The sequence below is a fragment of the Drosophila guanche genome, unplaced genomic scaffold, assembly GCF_900245975.1.
Source record: "Drosophila guanche unplaced genomic scaffold, DGUA_6, whole genome shotgun sequence".
NCBI classification, from domain to species: Eukaryota; Metazoa; Arthropoda; class Insecta; order Diptera; family Drosophilidae; genus Drosophila; species Drosophila guanche.
The window spans coordinates 860,650-875,905 of record NW_022995758.1 but is presented as its reverse complement, the minus strand read 5'-3'; the positions used below and the strand labels follow the sequence as shown (position 1 = coordinate 875,905).

At 47.3% G+C, this 15,256-nt stretch overlaps 1 protein-coding gene across 1 annotated transcript; it reads right to left on the bottom strand.

The window, feature by feature from the left end:
- Nucleotides 1–392: 392 nt before the first annotated feature.
- Nucleotides 393–1,776, bottom strand: LOC117590505 (lysosomal aspartic protease). Its single transcript, XM_034283167.1, has one exon. The coding sequence runs from the start codon at nt 1,745–1,747 to the stop codon at nt 464–466; it is 1,284 nt and encodes a 427-aa protein (XP_034139058.1). The 5' UTR covers nt 1,748–1,776; the 3' UTR covers nt 393–463.
- Nucleotides 1,777–15,256: the final 13,480 nt, after the last annotated feature.

Sequence of the window (15,256 nt, the reverse complement as noted above, 5' to 3'; positions counted from 1 at the left end):
TCAGTTTGAGATCAGTTCCAATTTCTGTTCTCTCTGGGCTCTGTCTTCCGTTTCTTTTTCACAATAAATCACGAGGTCCAATTAGGCGCGCTCAATTTGCGATCGCTGATCCCCGGAGGAGCTGAAAAAACATTCCAACAAAAAGCCATAGGGCCCTCCGCAACTCAATTAGGTTGGGGGCCGCTCTTAAACGTTCCCACTCCAGAGTGGGATTTGTAAGTAGAATTGACATTATGTGTACATGTGTACATAATATGTACAGAAATGTATTTTATATGGTTTCGTATCGTTTATTTACATGGAGAGTGGGGACAAAAAAAAAAAAATTAATAAATACAGCGATGGGCTACTGATATTCATGTTATCTACAATAAATGACTAATGTGCCACCAATCGATCTACTTTGGGTTATGATTCACTGCCTGGAATATGCTCGTAAGAATTTAATTATTAAATTTAAGGTTTAGTTTTGCAGGTTAAACAGCTTCCACAGTCCAAAAAGAGCTACCAGGCAGCAGATCTTCCATATATCTGCTCCCAGAACACTCCCGGAGTTCATGGAGGCAAAACCCAAGCGATTGTTGCCCAAATCGAACTCCGTGTAGTACCGGCCAATGAAGATATCGCCCAGAATCCAGAAATCAGAGCCCTGTATGTACTGTATGCCCAGGGTGCATGAACCATCCGATGACACGATGTACGCACTGGGCGGGATCTGGAAGGGTACACCGCTGATGGTGAATGTCAGGGTGGGCAGATCTGCAATGTCTGCGCACTTAATGCGCTGATTGAGCATCGTAAGGATCTTCTCATAGATGGCGTACGGAGCAATGAGCAGTGAGGTGCCCGTATCGGCCACTGCCTGGCAGTACGTGCACAAGGTAGTGCCGCCCAGGGCGACGCCATCCACCTGGAACTGCCAGTAGGTCTGGCTGGAGACGGGCGCATAGACTAATTTGCCTGCATAGAGCGATGCGTCTGAGCCGCCCAAGATGAGCTCTCCACCGTAGCTGACCTCTGAGGTGCCGTTGTTGGCTAGGTAGAAGGAGAACACCGGCGCGTCCACCAGCTTCTGGCTCCACATATTGTAGAAGGGCGGTTGAACCCCGTCCACGGCCAAGCTGGAGTAGGCCATGCCTAAGATGCCATCGAACGAGGCGCCCATCATGCTAGTGCCGGTCTCAGTGGTGGCCTCACCGAATGTTTGTCCGACAATTTTCAGCCCAGCCACTGTCACCACATCCGTGGAGAGGGTCCCCGCCACACTGCCCGAGCCATAGGTAATGGAGAAGGCGCTCCCATTGGCCTGATATGTCGTGGAAGCCGCGGAGCTATACTTTGTGTGATATAAGCAATCGATGCTCAGGCAATTCACGCTGGGAATCCACAGATTGGAGGATCCAGTGTCGAACTGCACCAGGAAATACTGCGGTGGAGTTCCGATGCCGATGTTGCCAAAGTACTGAAAATTCAACACGTTCGACAGGGTCTCCACGGTGTAGTTTCCAGCGGTGGTGGTGTTACTGCTGCTGCTGCTGCTGGTGTTACTGCTGACATTGCTCTGCAAAAGGTTGTATTTCCTCCACACATGTTCCCGTTCGGCTATGAGGCTCTGTTGGGTACGCACATACTTCCCAGAGCGGTGAACGGGTATCCGGTGCAGGGCGGCGCACGCTCCGGCCACTAGGCCCACAAGAGTCAACAAGGCCAACGCCTTGACTTGGGTGCTGCTGCTGCTGCTGGTCATGTCGCTTTCCCGGTTGAATTCAACTAACTGTTGGCGGCACTATCTGTCTGGGCCTTTATACGGCGCCCCACAAATCTCCTTCAGATAACAATTTTTCGTTTATATCTATTATTCAATTATTTCTTCCATTCCTTATTTCTTTTGATCTTCTATCGATCATTTTGGTAGATATGAATATCGGGTTCATGTAACGACAGTGCTGAGCCAGTTACAGTGCGTTTCATGACTCTAGAGTACGCTGCAAAGAGCATGTAACAAGAACATTTAATTTAATATTTTTGTATGGCATTTAGAACATTATCTGCATGCCAATTTGCCAAGGACCTTCAACTAATTCAATTGTAATTGTTGGAACATTTATTAGGAGTCTAATGCTGCCGATCCACAGTGTAGTAGGAACTTACTTACCGTCAACTTTCCTATCAGAATTAGTTTTCAGCCACTGATAATTTTTCAGATAAAAAAGGAAGTCCTACCAATTTTATATTAATCACCCAATTATATTCGAGGCATAGATACACATGTATGAGTTAATGTTCACATGTATTAAATGGAATTAGATAGCTGGGATTATTGATGGCGGTGTGGGGAACCACACAATGGAGCACTCGAAAGGTAACCAAGAGAGTTCGATTATCAAATGGAACCGAAAAAATGTCTCATACCTCATTTAGTAAAGTTTAAAGAGTTCGAAATCGTCTTCCACTTGAATAGAGTTACCTTTGTTAAAGAAAAGTCTCATTCATATTTCGAGTTATATTCATATGGTAATCACTTCCTGTCCGCATGGAAGCTGGATGAAATGTTAATTAACCTGCGCTGTCCACTGCTAATGGAGATGTCAGGCTGGAAGACAAGGAGCCTGGACATCCTTACAATGTGTGTGAGAATATTTATGGATGGATGGTGAGGGAGGACCCAGGCCAGAGCCAGAGCCAGAGCCAGAGTCAGACCCAGACCCACCAAGATGATGCATGAATGAAAGCGAACCGGCCACAAAGAGTTATTGTGTTTAATGTATGCACAGAGCGATTGTCCTGCGCCAGGAAAGGTCAAAGGACACAGGGCACAGCGCTCACAGGAGGGGAGAGAGGTGCGCAGTAGGTAGTAGCTGAAGGTTGTAGTTGTAGGTGTTACCCACTTGATTCGGCATGACCTAATGTTGCACTACACACAATGGGCCATGATGAGGCTGCTTTGTCGCCCGTGCGGCAGTGTCAACTTGGATTCGCTGCGCTACCAGCAAGAGAGGATCCATCCTCGGTGTGTGGGTGGGTGAGAATGCGCGCTCAAGTCAAACGAATTGAAAATTTATCACCCGAAGCGAACCGATACCGACGAGTCCAACGTCGATGATGACTTTGTATGCCAAAGCAAATGAATTTTTTACACATTTTAGTCGGTTGGCGTGCAGCGTACGGAAAAGCATTGAACCATTCGCAAATTGATTTCGCTCTGCCCCGGAATGTCACACGAACAATGATCCTTCCAACACTCTGTCATACGCCGACGGTACCTCCCTGTGCTGCGATCTATCCAATTTCAAAGGAGATTCACACGCAAAAGCCGCCCCGCCAGGAAGCTCCTTGGAGTCATTGGCCCGCTGCGGCTGGAGCTGTTGTTGGAGCTGTTGCTGGAGTTTGGGACCAGTCCGAGATATATATCTGGGTATGCTATATGGCCTCGGCCCTGGGGCGCTGCGTTTTAACTTCAATTTCATTTCGCGCTGATCGATTTTTGCACGCAAAGTGTGAGGGAGTCGAGGCAGCAGAATCTCGAACCGAATCGAACCGAACCGAACCAAGCTGAGCCGAAACTAAGCGTATCCGTATGCCCCACCGAATCCCCATCCAAATCCACAACAGAAACCACAAAATATGGCTCAGTACTTAGGCATTGAATTTATTGTTCATTCCGATCAATATTTTATTGTTTTCTCCATACTTCTGCACCTCCTTGGCTGGGGTTCTCTGTCTCTCCACCTCTGCCTCACTTCAATTGTGGTGTCTTTGGTGGTGTCGGTGGTGGTGGTGCTGGTGCGTTATCAGCTCAGCTTGAGAGATCGAAGGTGCAGCTTCAAAGCGCCGTCGGCTACCGAGGCAGGGACAGTGGCAGGGGGGAATTCTCATATCGGTTTCAGTTCTGTTCTTCGGTTTTTTTTTGTTTTGGTTTTTTTCGGCCACATGCAAAACAATAATCGATGCCGGTGCTGGGTTCCATTTAAAAACGTGTTAAAGAGGCACAGGCGGAGCACATACGGGGGAGAAGGCTGCAGGCAGCGGCAGCGGCAGCTTGCAACTTGGTCTTGCAACGCCCACACTGCACCGCCCTGGCTTATTTGATTTTGGACGCATTCATTCCGCTCCCAGCGGCACTTGATCCAGCATACCCAATACTCATACCCCAGTGCCGCATTGGATTTATGATGTGATTTCGATCATTTGACATAATCTATTTAGCGTCTGCTCGTGCTCCTCCACCCAGGCAACCAGATCTCCGCCAGCTTCAGCTTCAGCTTCAGCTTCACATTTCTCCCTTTGTACTCCTCCTCCTCCTCCTGCTCTCTTCTGCCACTCTGGGTTTGAGGGCATAATTTGTAATGAGATAATTTTATTTGCTTTTCCCCAATGACTTGTGTGTATGGAGATGGAGCCCAGCTGATATTCCTCTGGCACTGGCACTGGCACTGGCACTGGTCCTGTGCGTTGAGGCTCAAATATTCATGGGCTGCCTGTGCACAGCGATCATCATCCAATCAGGAATATATATTTACACAAAAGAGTGTCATGTCAGGCCCCAGTTTACTTGGGGACTAGCTATGTCAGCCCATCGCTGGAAGCATGTTTTAGATCATATTTTTAATGTATTAAATTTTTAGCTAATTAATGGAAAGTTTCTTCTGCCTCTTCAAATACTTCAAGAGTTAAGACAAAGGACACACACATAGATTCTCAGCTCAAAAATAAAAAACTATTTTAGTATTTTTGGAGGTCCTTTATGGTCATAATTTTCGTCTGTGCGCCTTCACTTAGCTCATTCTTGTGACTCATCAGACCATAATTCAATCTATCTGAAAATGTGAAATTTGTTTTTCCTAACAGGGGACACAAACACACACACACAGACACACAAGTAAGCAATAACTTTGGTTCGAGGTGATGCTATCGCGGACTGTGACTGCGACTATAATGGAACTTGGCTTCTGGAGATGATGCTGCGGCGACCTGTCCACAACCAGCTAACAAGCAATCTTTTATGAGCATAACTAATGTGTAATCGGTTTACGACTTTCACCTACCGCAGTATCAACGCTAACCCTTGAGGCGAATGTGGCGAGCCAATTGGAAGGGGTATCAGCACTAGGTACTAATTGATCCCGCAGGACAGTAGCCAAAAAAAAAACAGAAAAAAGGGACACGCGCGCACTGACTCTCTCTCTCTCTCTTCCATTTACTTTCCTCCATTTCGTACAACGATGTGTATCAGTGGAGAGGTCTACTAATTAAGGTCCAAGGATCTGGACCCACCGCACACACACTCCAGCCAGGTCCTGCCTTCCCCCACTCTCTGCCCGTTTAGCCTTTTGCGTTGCTCGTAATTCCAAATTAAATGTTTCTCCACTTTTTCAACTGTTTCGATCTGTGTAACCTAATGAAATGCTGCCCTGAACTGCCTCAAACTGAACTGGACTGCTTGATGGTCTTTGGCTCATTCGCTGATCGCAGTATCCCTCCCGGCTGCAACTGCGGCGCCTCCAATGTGGGTCAGCAGCCGCGTGGATCCTGGGAGCCCGCTTAATGCCAGTGCTGATAGTTACTAATTGTTTGTTATTAGCGTATCCATACGGTTCTGTAACTGTTTCGGGGCTGAACTTCTTTTTTCCCGTCCTTCCCTTTTGTTTTGTGATCTTTTTCGTTTGGTTGCGGGATTATGCTACGTTTTCTCATTGATTGTAATCAAGACAGAGCCAGTGCCAGTGCCAGTCAGTGCCACGGTTTAAGCCAAGACCAGACCCAGAACAGCGTTGATCGATAGCCATCGCTGCTCCAGTTGATGGTCTCGATCTTGATGGCCAACTCGTTTCGCAATTTTTGTGTAGTTTTTTGTTGTATTTTTCCCTCTACACTTTCAAGGAGTACTTTGGGCAACGCACATAAAGAAGTATTTTCGATTCTTTACAGTCTATGCTGCATATTTTACTGAATTCCCTTTTTCTTTTTGTACATTTATTTACAGGGAAAGTACCACGATCGATCTCTGATTTAATTTAATTAAACTTGTAGGAAGAATTGGACGCTTCTTAAATTTAAAAATACTAAAGCTTCAATTGATTAAAGCCTTAAACTTCCATACAAAAGTATGAACTGTTTGCCAGGTTTCTATTAAAACTAATCCCAGAAACACCAACAAACCAAATGCTTCCGGAAAAACAAATAAAACCAAAAACCAATACAATTTTTGCTGCAACTTCCATAAAAACCATAAGCCAAAAGGGTATCCAAGCCATCGGTAGTTCCTCTTCGCTCTCTCATTGTGGTTTTATTTTCCTGCGTATTTTTCTCATTTCGTTTTCGTTTTTATTTTGCCTTTTCTTTTTGCATAAAACGCTCCTCATTTGCTTTACATGCCAGCGAATTGAGTTTATTTTTTAAACAGAGCCTTCGGAGTGCTCCTCCATTGATGATGATGATGATGATGATGATGCTCCTGTTGTCGAGCTGCCGAGAGACCACCCAAGTAGTCAGTCACTCAGCCAGTCAATATTTGCCACCAAGGTTGGTCTCCACCGGCCAGTGTCCACTGCCCCACCGCCCTCCTCTTTGTGTCTTTTGAATCTGGCTGCTGGGTGTAACGCAACTTTTTGCATTCATTTTTGGGGCTGCAAATTAGAAAAATGTTGCACGAAAATCAATAAAAGCTAATGGATGACCAAATTGAAAACCGAGCACACCGCTGGGCTAGGGCTGCCTGAGGGTCTCCTCCCCTGACTGCTTGACTGCCTGACCGGCTGAGTGGACGACTGCTTGGGTGAACGACTGCTTGGGTGATGTGGTGATGGCAACAAAGTGCGGATAATTGTACTTGCTCGCAGGTTGCAGACGATTGAGGAACCATTCGCTGGACAAGTGATCGTTTAGCGATCTTTTGCTGCATCGTAAATTAATGCAAAATTCTCTCATCTGAATTTGTGGAATTTTCAAAGAAGCAACAACATAAAAACGAAGAAGCTTTAAAAACAATCTTCCAGTTCTTTGAGCCGTACTGGCACGTTTGTTTTAATGTAAACTTGGTTTATTTGCTGATAGATTAAGTCATTCGCTTATGGCTCGTCCCTGAGTTGTTTCCGCGACCTCGACACCATCCGTTCGACCCCATCGACTGCATATTTGTGAGTAATTTCGGTTGGGCTCTGCCATGCCCAAGTGGCATTGTAAAATTTACTGAGCAATGCCCATTTCAATCATGATAAAAATTCTAAAATTCAATCCGAGAGCATTAACGAGACCGAAACAATTCTAAAAATTGTAAGTTCAATTAAGTTGACAAATTTTTATGAACTACTGGCAACGGGGCAATCGTCTGCCCCATGCGGCATTGCGGCATAACTCTGGCATAAATCAGTAACCATAAACGCGACTAACTGAACAGCAAGTTGAGCGACTGAGCGGTTGAGCGCTTGAGAGCCAGTAAACCGGACTGCTGACGATTAAAAATGCGTATTAATTTTTATGTGCGAAACGAGCAGAAACGTGGTTGACTGAAGAGGATCGAAAGTTGCCAAGGCAGACTGACATGATGGAGCATTCATTGGGGAGATACACAACACACTGAAAAGATAGAAAGAGTAAGAGAGAAACCTTCAAAGAAAAGGATAGAAAATCAAGAAAATTATATTTTCTTCCTTAGAGCTGAGCGAAAGCTTGTGCTACGTCATGGATCATTCGGTGGATGCGATTCTTAGTACGATTGAAAATGGATTTGATATACAGTACGCTCTGAGCGATCTCCACGCTCTCCACGCTTCATAGAGCATTGCGGGGACAATGGAACGCAAACGGCTAGACAATGGCCAGACATCGTAAATTTCTAATTGAATATGTATTTGGCCAAGGTTCGTTCTGGCCCATTGTGCACTTTTCACACGCAAAAGACTGCCATTGTCCAGAAATGGACCAAGTCTGGCCAACAGGGAATCGAGGGGTTCGGCATTGTCCGGCTGGGGTTTTTCCAGCGAAAATGGCAACGCGTGTCATCGATGGAACGACAGCAACGACATCAACGATCCAACGATCGATGATCTATACATTTTCAATGATTGCAGGCAGCGGGATGCTGTTTCGTGATGGAGGGGGTTGAGATGTTGCCCTCCCGATCGAGCGTCTGGCTAGTGACCGCCGGGCCGGACATCCGTCCTGGCCAAGGATCTCTCCACAATTAAGTTTTGTTCAAGTTCGGATGGGCTTCCCCATACCCACTACAGCTCTCTGTGTGTGGGTTCGCTCTTTTCATTCATTCAGCAGCAGACCCACACTCATCATTCTCATCTTTATTCCCATCCTGACAATTCAATTATTTTGGCCGGAAACCGTAGCCAGAGACCCAGACAGCGGACAACGGACAGCGAACAACGGACACTGGACAGCGCTTCCTTAGCCACTGCCTACTTATGCATTTTTTGGTTTCTTCTTCTCTCTGCGCTGTCCAGTTAATTGAGTTGTTCATTGCCTCAATGCTTTTATGCAATTCATGCTCGTCCTGCATTGTCCTGGGCGGCATATCCTGCTGCTGCTGGATCTGCAAGGACCACACACTCCACTGCATTGCCAAAGATCCCGCTGAGCGGCTGGCCGCATTCCCATGCCAAGCAACGTGCTTCCCAGTTGCGTTTGCAACATGAGTAAAAGGAAGTGCCACCTGTGAGCTACGATCTCTGCCCCATGGAATATGTCATGCCATCATCCATACATAGGAGCCTATGTACTATCCCTTTTCCAGAGCTCATCTAGGTGTTCGCTTATCACTCTGTCGCCTGTATCTTGCTCACCCATTAGCCCCCGATCGATAAACGATAGTCCAGTGTTGTCGCACAAATTGTCAACACCATTGATAAGCGATAGCTTAAAGCCCCGCTCCGACTCGAGCCAATCAATCGTCTCCCTCTCTCCCTCTCTCTGTCTGGTTCGTGGAAGAGATTCAGGGACTCAGGGACTTATTGCCTGGGCACCTCCCTGTCGTGCCAGACTCGCATCAATTAAAGCCGCACCAATGTTTTCGCACCCGGTACGCAAATCGATTAATTCCGCGCCTAAATGCGATAAGACCACATCTCCGAGCCCCGTTCAAGCAATCCCCAGAGCCGCAGTCTGCCCCGTCCACCTCCCCGTCCCTCCACAGACCGGACTCGGTATTGGGTTTCCCTTTTTGGACCCTGGCTGAGCAGTCAATATTTAACTTTGAACTAATTATTTCAATGGAAAGGCAAATAAGTTGATTTTGCTGTTGCAGCTCTAAGTCCCACTGCCTCCTCCTGTACACCCATACACCCAACCAACATTCTCCTGTGCAGCTCCTTTGGCATGTTTTTTTTAATTATAAGCAACACGCAGGCGGCCCCCAGATTTGGCTCCAATTTCGAGTGCTCCATTCACTGGGCATGCGCGTGGCCACGTCCACTTCCACGATCCACAGCACAGTCTCTGTCGGCCCAAGATTTAGCTCTAACTCCAGCCAAAACCTTCAATCCCCTCCCCCTGCCATACTCTCCATTGCTGGCCACAAGCATGTCTTGAGTTTGAGTTGATGCGCGCGCGATTTTTGCCACTTAATAGCGCTTAAACACGAACATTTTGAATTGTGTGGCAAGCCAAAAGGGGAGACTGCCTGCCCCCAGAGGTAGTGCACGGTGCACGGGGAGAGAATCAAAGTGCAGCGCGTAATTGCGCGGCTCCCAGCAACAGGAACAGGAGCAGCGGGATCGGGATTGGAATCAAAGTACGAATCGGGAGCAAAAAAAGGAAGGAACGAAAAGAAAACCAAACAAACAAACAAACCAATGGCCAGCACAAATTGCGGTGTGAACCAGTAGGAATGCCATCAAGAAGATGCTCTCCAATAATGGACCATCGGTATACCCAGTGCCACGTATAGACACCAATGACACAATGTGGCAAGAGCTGGCGAACATTTAGGGTGGAAACGGAGGACAATTTTCAGAGGATATTCTAATGAAATCTTTGGGATAACATTCTTCCATCGAAACCCATCACTCCGCAAGCCAAAACCGAACTACAGGATATGAATGACTTGGGAGCAGTGCACATAAATTAATTTGTGTGCATAATACGGCATAGAATCCTGCAACTGGCACCTTGAATGGGACAGTGTCTGGCTGTACTGGCAGCAGATCGGTGGCAGCCTGTGCGTGGCTGCCGCGCATTCATCACCAGCGAATCGCATTTGTTTGCTGACAATGAATTGCACACAGATTACACACACACACACCACACACAAGACTCCACACTACAGTCCGTTGGGCCAAATGGTTTCAGGAGTCAAATTAAAATTCTCCTGCAGCCGCGCATAATTAAAAGCACCAAAAGGCTAATGAAGTGGCCACAGCATTAGAAGAGGCGGCCCTGCAATACAGTAGATCAGAGCAGAGTAGAGGAAAAGGGCCGTCCCTCTCTTGCCTGTCTGCCAGCCAATATATCAATGGTGGAAGTGACAAGAGCGAGCTCTCAGTCGCGTGGCTCATCTGAGACTGAAGCTTGGAGGAGCGCTCTCTATATAATTGCCCATCATTATCGCTGATGAGCGAGCAACACATTGTGGAATGGAGCCACTTCCTCCTCAACACGTGCATCCAAATCAAATCGCCTCCAAATCAAACATACACACACAACGGCGACTCTCTCCTCCTTCGAGCACACAATTTGTGATGCCTTCAACCGATGCCAGCCCAGATCCCCAGTCAAAATTGTGTTTAATGAGTGACTCTGGATGGGATGCCAGTTCAGGGCCTGGGCCAGGGCCAGGGCCAGTGGGACAGTGTAGCAGTGAGGATAAGGGACCGCTGCCTCTGAGGTAGCTTAGCCATTATTCAAGCTTTATTTATTTTGTGCCTGGACCAGCACCAGCACCAGCACCAGCATGAGGGCCAGAGCCAGGGCCAAATTAAAAGTTTTGTGCGCCCAAGTCAAAAGTGCAAATTTTCGCAGCCGCATCAGACGTCATATTAGCGAATCAACTGACAAAGCATATGAATATCAACAGCGTTTGAACAAGTGGATTAAGATCCCGATCCCGCTTCAAGCCGCTGAGTCCAAGTCCAACTCGTAGTCGGGCTCCAGCTCCAGCTTCAGAGCCTCAGACAGACTTCAACGACGGCGCAGACACAGGTCTTTTGGCTGCTGTTCTTCATAATTAAAACAGGAAAGGAAATTCCTCAGTTTCAATACGAATATGAGATGCTCTGAAGAGATTAACGGCGAAAAAGTGACATAGAGAACGCAGTTTTGCACCCAGAACATGCCAAAAAAAGAATGTAAAAATATCTCATACTCAGGTTGGTGTGCTCCTTGGCTTTTCAATGGGTTTCATCTGCAAAAATTAAATATTACCTGTCTTATTCTGTTCTTGGATCCCAGATATCGACAACAATTCGCATTTGAGAATCTCTTCTTCCGTGCCCAACATATTTATCAAAGTAAAGCTACTTCCATGGCAGTGAAACCCATTCAGATGCAGACTGCGACAAAGCCCCAATGTTCAGGCCGCAATTCCAGTTCCAAATCGAGTTTCATTTCATTTCATTCATGGAGTCATGGGACGGGATGCCTTGCCTTGCTTAAGCCGCTTAAGTTCTTCCAGGATACTCTTTATTTGTATTATTTTTTCTCTTCACATTTTTATCGTTTCGTTTCCTTGGCTGCACGAATATTTCGCTTGCTTTTTTGACTAATGTGCAGCTTACACTTGACTGGCGCACAATCAACACCATCAGGAGCGGAGGAGCTGCCCGAACTTTGGATGAAAACCTTTCTCGCTGGTCGTCATCATCATCATCATCATCAGTAGCAGTAGCCGTGCCAGTGGCAGTGGCAGTGTGAGTGTCCAGTGCCAGCCACTCATCACACTGCCACTCATCCAGAGAGAGAGCGAGAACCGAAGATAGATAGAAAGAGATATCGGGGAGAAAGGGAGAATCCTGATCCCGATTACTCGTATTAGGGGGAACGCGTGTTGCCGCAGCGTAAAAATTCACAAATTCACTGATCCTTCTGTCGATAGCAACGTTGCCAACTGATGCCAGTCACTCTCTGGACGGGATGGAATATCTTCTCATTTTTGGCCGCAAATGTACCGTTTGTTTTATTTGCTTTTGCTACGCCCACCCCAGAACCTGAAGCAGGCACAGACCCAGTCGCAGACCAACAACCCAATCCACAATCGGAGGCCGGCCCAGAGGCAGAACCAGAGGCAGTTCCCGGGTATCAAGCTTCAGGCTTTTCGATTGCCTAACGGCGCTTCAGATTTGCCATCAGCGAAGCGCAGCTTCTCTTTCCATGGAAAGCATTAAACCAAGAGCCAGAAGATGCAATGGAATTGAAGAGTTTCATATATGTCATACGAATGGGTAGGGAACAGAAGCTAGAAGCTAGATCTAGGATGGTGCCAAGTGGAGAAGTTGCTAAGCAAAGCAGGCAATCATATCTGATCAGTGATTTTGGTGTTATTCATTTAGGAAGATGTTATGCATGGCATACCCATGAGGCAAAGTTACACAAAATGAGCAAAAGTTACCCAAAAGAGACCCAGAACTTCTTACCCACATCATTCTGGGGACTTTCATTCGACTTTTATTACAGTAATGACGCATCCAACTGTTGCCTCTGAAGCCAGCCATCAAGGACTTCCTCTCACAGGTCGGGCCATATTCAAATTTCGTTTGCAATCGAATGAAACCGATTGAACCAATTTATATCCCATTAGCTAAATGATACTAAATGCTCCCCAGGGGTGCTGTTCGACTCGGAATTGGAGAATTTGAATCATTTTTTGCGGAGCAGGGGTGAGGCCTGGGGAACAGGAACAGCCAACAGAATTTGCAGCTCATAAATTAAAACATTAAAGGGCCAAGCCAAGCCCAAGGAGGGGGCAGACATGGCTGAAGAAAGTCAATGCAATTGCAAATGCAAATTGAAAATATTTTGGTTTTTTCGTACCTTTCTCTCACAGTTGGAGCAGGGGTTGGACGGAGAGCCTCTTTAGGGTGGTTCGGGGGCTGGCTGTCGTACTCCAACGACGGCACTTAGTCAAGTATTCGCCCGCAGTAACTATTTAAATTATGGCAAGGACCAGGACTCTGTCGCAAGCAGCAGCACAACACCGGGCATCAGGCACCAGGCACCAGGCACCAGGCGGCAGCCACAGTTCCAGGGGCAATTACGGGCACCAGCATAAATGCGCAGCAGGGCAGGACCATGGGGGGCCCCACAGGAATGGGGTGGAGCGGTGGGGCAGTCAAGAAAAGGTGGCGTCTCGCGAGGCACACGCAACGCAACTCAACGCAACGCGACGCGACGGCAGTAGCTGGCGACGCATCGCGACGTGGGCCGCATGCAAAGTGAAGTCGAGCGCAGAGATCACTGGCTACCCAACTCACAGCTACCCAAACTCATTGGCAATGTCGAGGGTAATCTCACTGCTCTTACAGAGGGTACTTTAAAGTAGAAATTAATTAATATTCTATGTGTCTGTGTTTCGGTGTTCATTCAAGATCCAGAACTGCTTGTCTAGCGTACCCAAAAAGCTCTTAAAACTGCTTAACAATGCTATCGGACTACAACAACTGCTTGACAGCGTCAGTTGAAGCTCAAACACAGATTGGAAGAAATAAATCATTGCTTGCGGTATGCGCTGGTCGATCAGTCGATCAGTCGAACTGGTCGAACCGCTTACTTTCTTGATTTTTGATATTTTGCTTTAGTTTTTTATTCATTTCGCTCTTTTTTGTTCTTGTTTTGTTTTTGTTTTAATTTGCCGGCAGTCGAGCAAATACGACAGCGTTGATGATCATGTTAATGAGGGGCAGGGCCCAGGCATGAGAGGCATCGGCATCGGCATCAGGCTTGGCTCTGGCCCTGGCTCTGGCTCGAGCTTCGGCTCGCGGCACCAGAAGAGCGACTTTGCTGTTGTTGTTGCTGTTGCTGTCGCTGTGGCTGTCGCTGCTGGTGTTTGGTATAGTCGCTGCGGCTGTCCATATGCAAAACGTCAGCGTTGACGCAAAATCAAAAGATCACACAGGATCAATTACAACTAATGATATGGGAGCTGGATCTGTGGCCGATGGATGGAGCAGCTTCTGGCTGGCAGCTTGACTTGGCTGCGTCAACAGTCTGACAGCTGAGATGACGTCGTCGTCGCCACATGCGGGACCCGGAGCCAATGGCAATGTCGTTGTCGTTGTCGTTTTCGTTGCCGATGTCGGTGCCTGTGTGTGCTAACAAGTTGCACCCCATCTGAAATTGCCCAATTGATAATGATGGTGGAGACCTAAGCCCACGGGAGAGTGGAAAACACTGGATTGGACAGAGAAAGAGACAGTGGAAACACAGGATAACAGGAGAGAGCACGAACTGCACGAAGCAGTGGAACTGAGTTTACTCTGTAAGTAACTACCCTGTGGTTCTGGAGACCAGGTCAGGCCTTACTGTTCGACAAGTCCTTATGGCCCACCCCTAGCCCATGAGCAACCCATTTCAAGGCCAGAGTGCACCACCCAATGTAATTCATTGCACCAGCCTGTACTAGCCAAAGACTAGTCCACGTGAACTAGGCAATGGGCTATTTAATGTGAGCAAGTAGCCAAAGCCAGAACCACAGGGTACTGTAACGGCGCTCTCTAGCAGGAAATTTTGAGCAGAAGAGTGAGTGAAGGAATGAAGAGGAGAACGGCACAACAGAGAAGAGTGTATGTTTGGTTGGAAGAGGAGAACTGTCGTTCAGGAGTATGGTCGAGGGCGGGAGAGTGGGACAGCTCGGAGAGGTCTTCATCATGTCGCATCGTTGTCACCTCATGCCCGAAAATTGCCAGTCTGTCCCTTTCTCTCTTCCGCCTGAGGCATAATTAAACAAATTGTTCTTCGTGGATCTCCGTGGGTCGCCGTCATCCGTTTGATGTCGACGGACAGCGGACGAGCGGTCAATGATCTTGAACCGAGCTTTTGGAATGGTGGCTGTCCCCATGGCCGGTCAAGAATCCAATCCCATTCCAATGATCAATGGGAAGTGGGCAATGAGCAATGGGCAATGCCCAATTCGCAAGCCAATTCCCCATGGTCCAATTCAAGTTCAGCACTTGCACTTGAAAATGTACAAATTATTGACGGAAACTGGCTGCCAGTTATGTCATCAATGTGGCATTTGGCCACAATCAGGGGGCAAGTTAAGTAATCAAAAGGCTTGATTGGGGCCGCCTTTCAGATCAGAAAAGGGCACCATCACCCG

Coding starts and splice junctions, on each gene's coding strand:
- LOC117590505 (XM_034283167.1), bottom strand. CDS start 1,747: ATGACCAGCAGCAGCAGCAGCACCCAAGTCAAGGCGTTGGCCTTGTTG.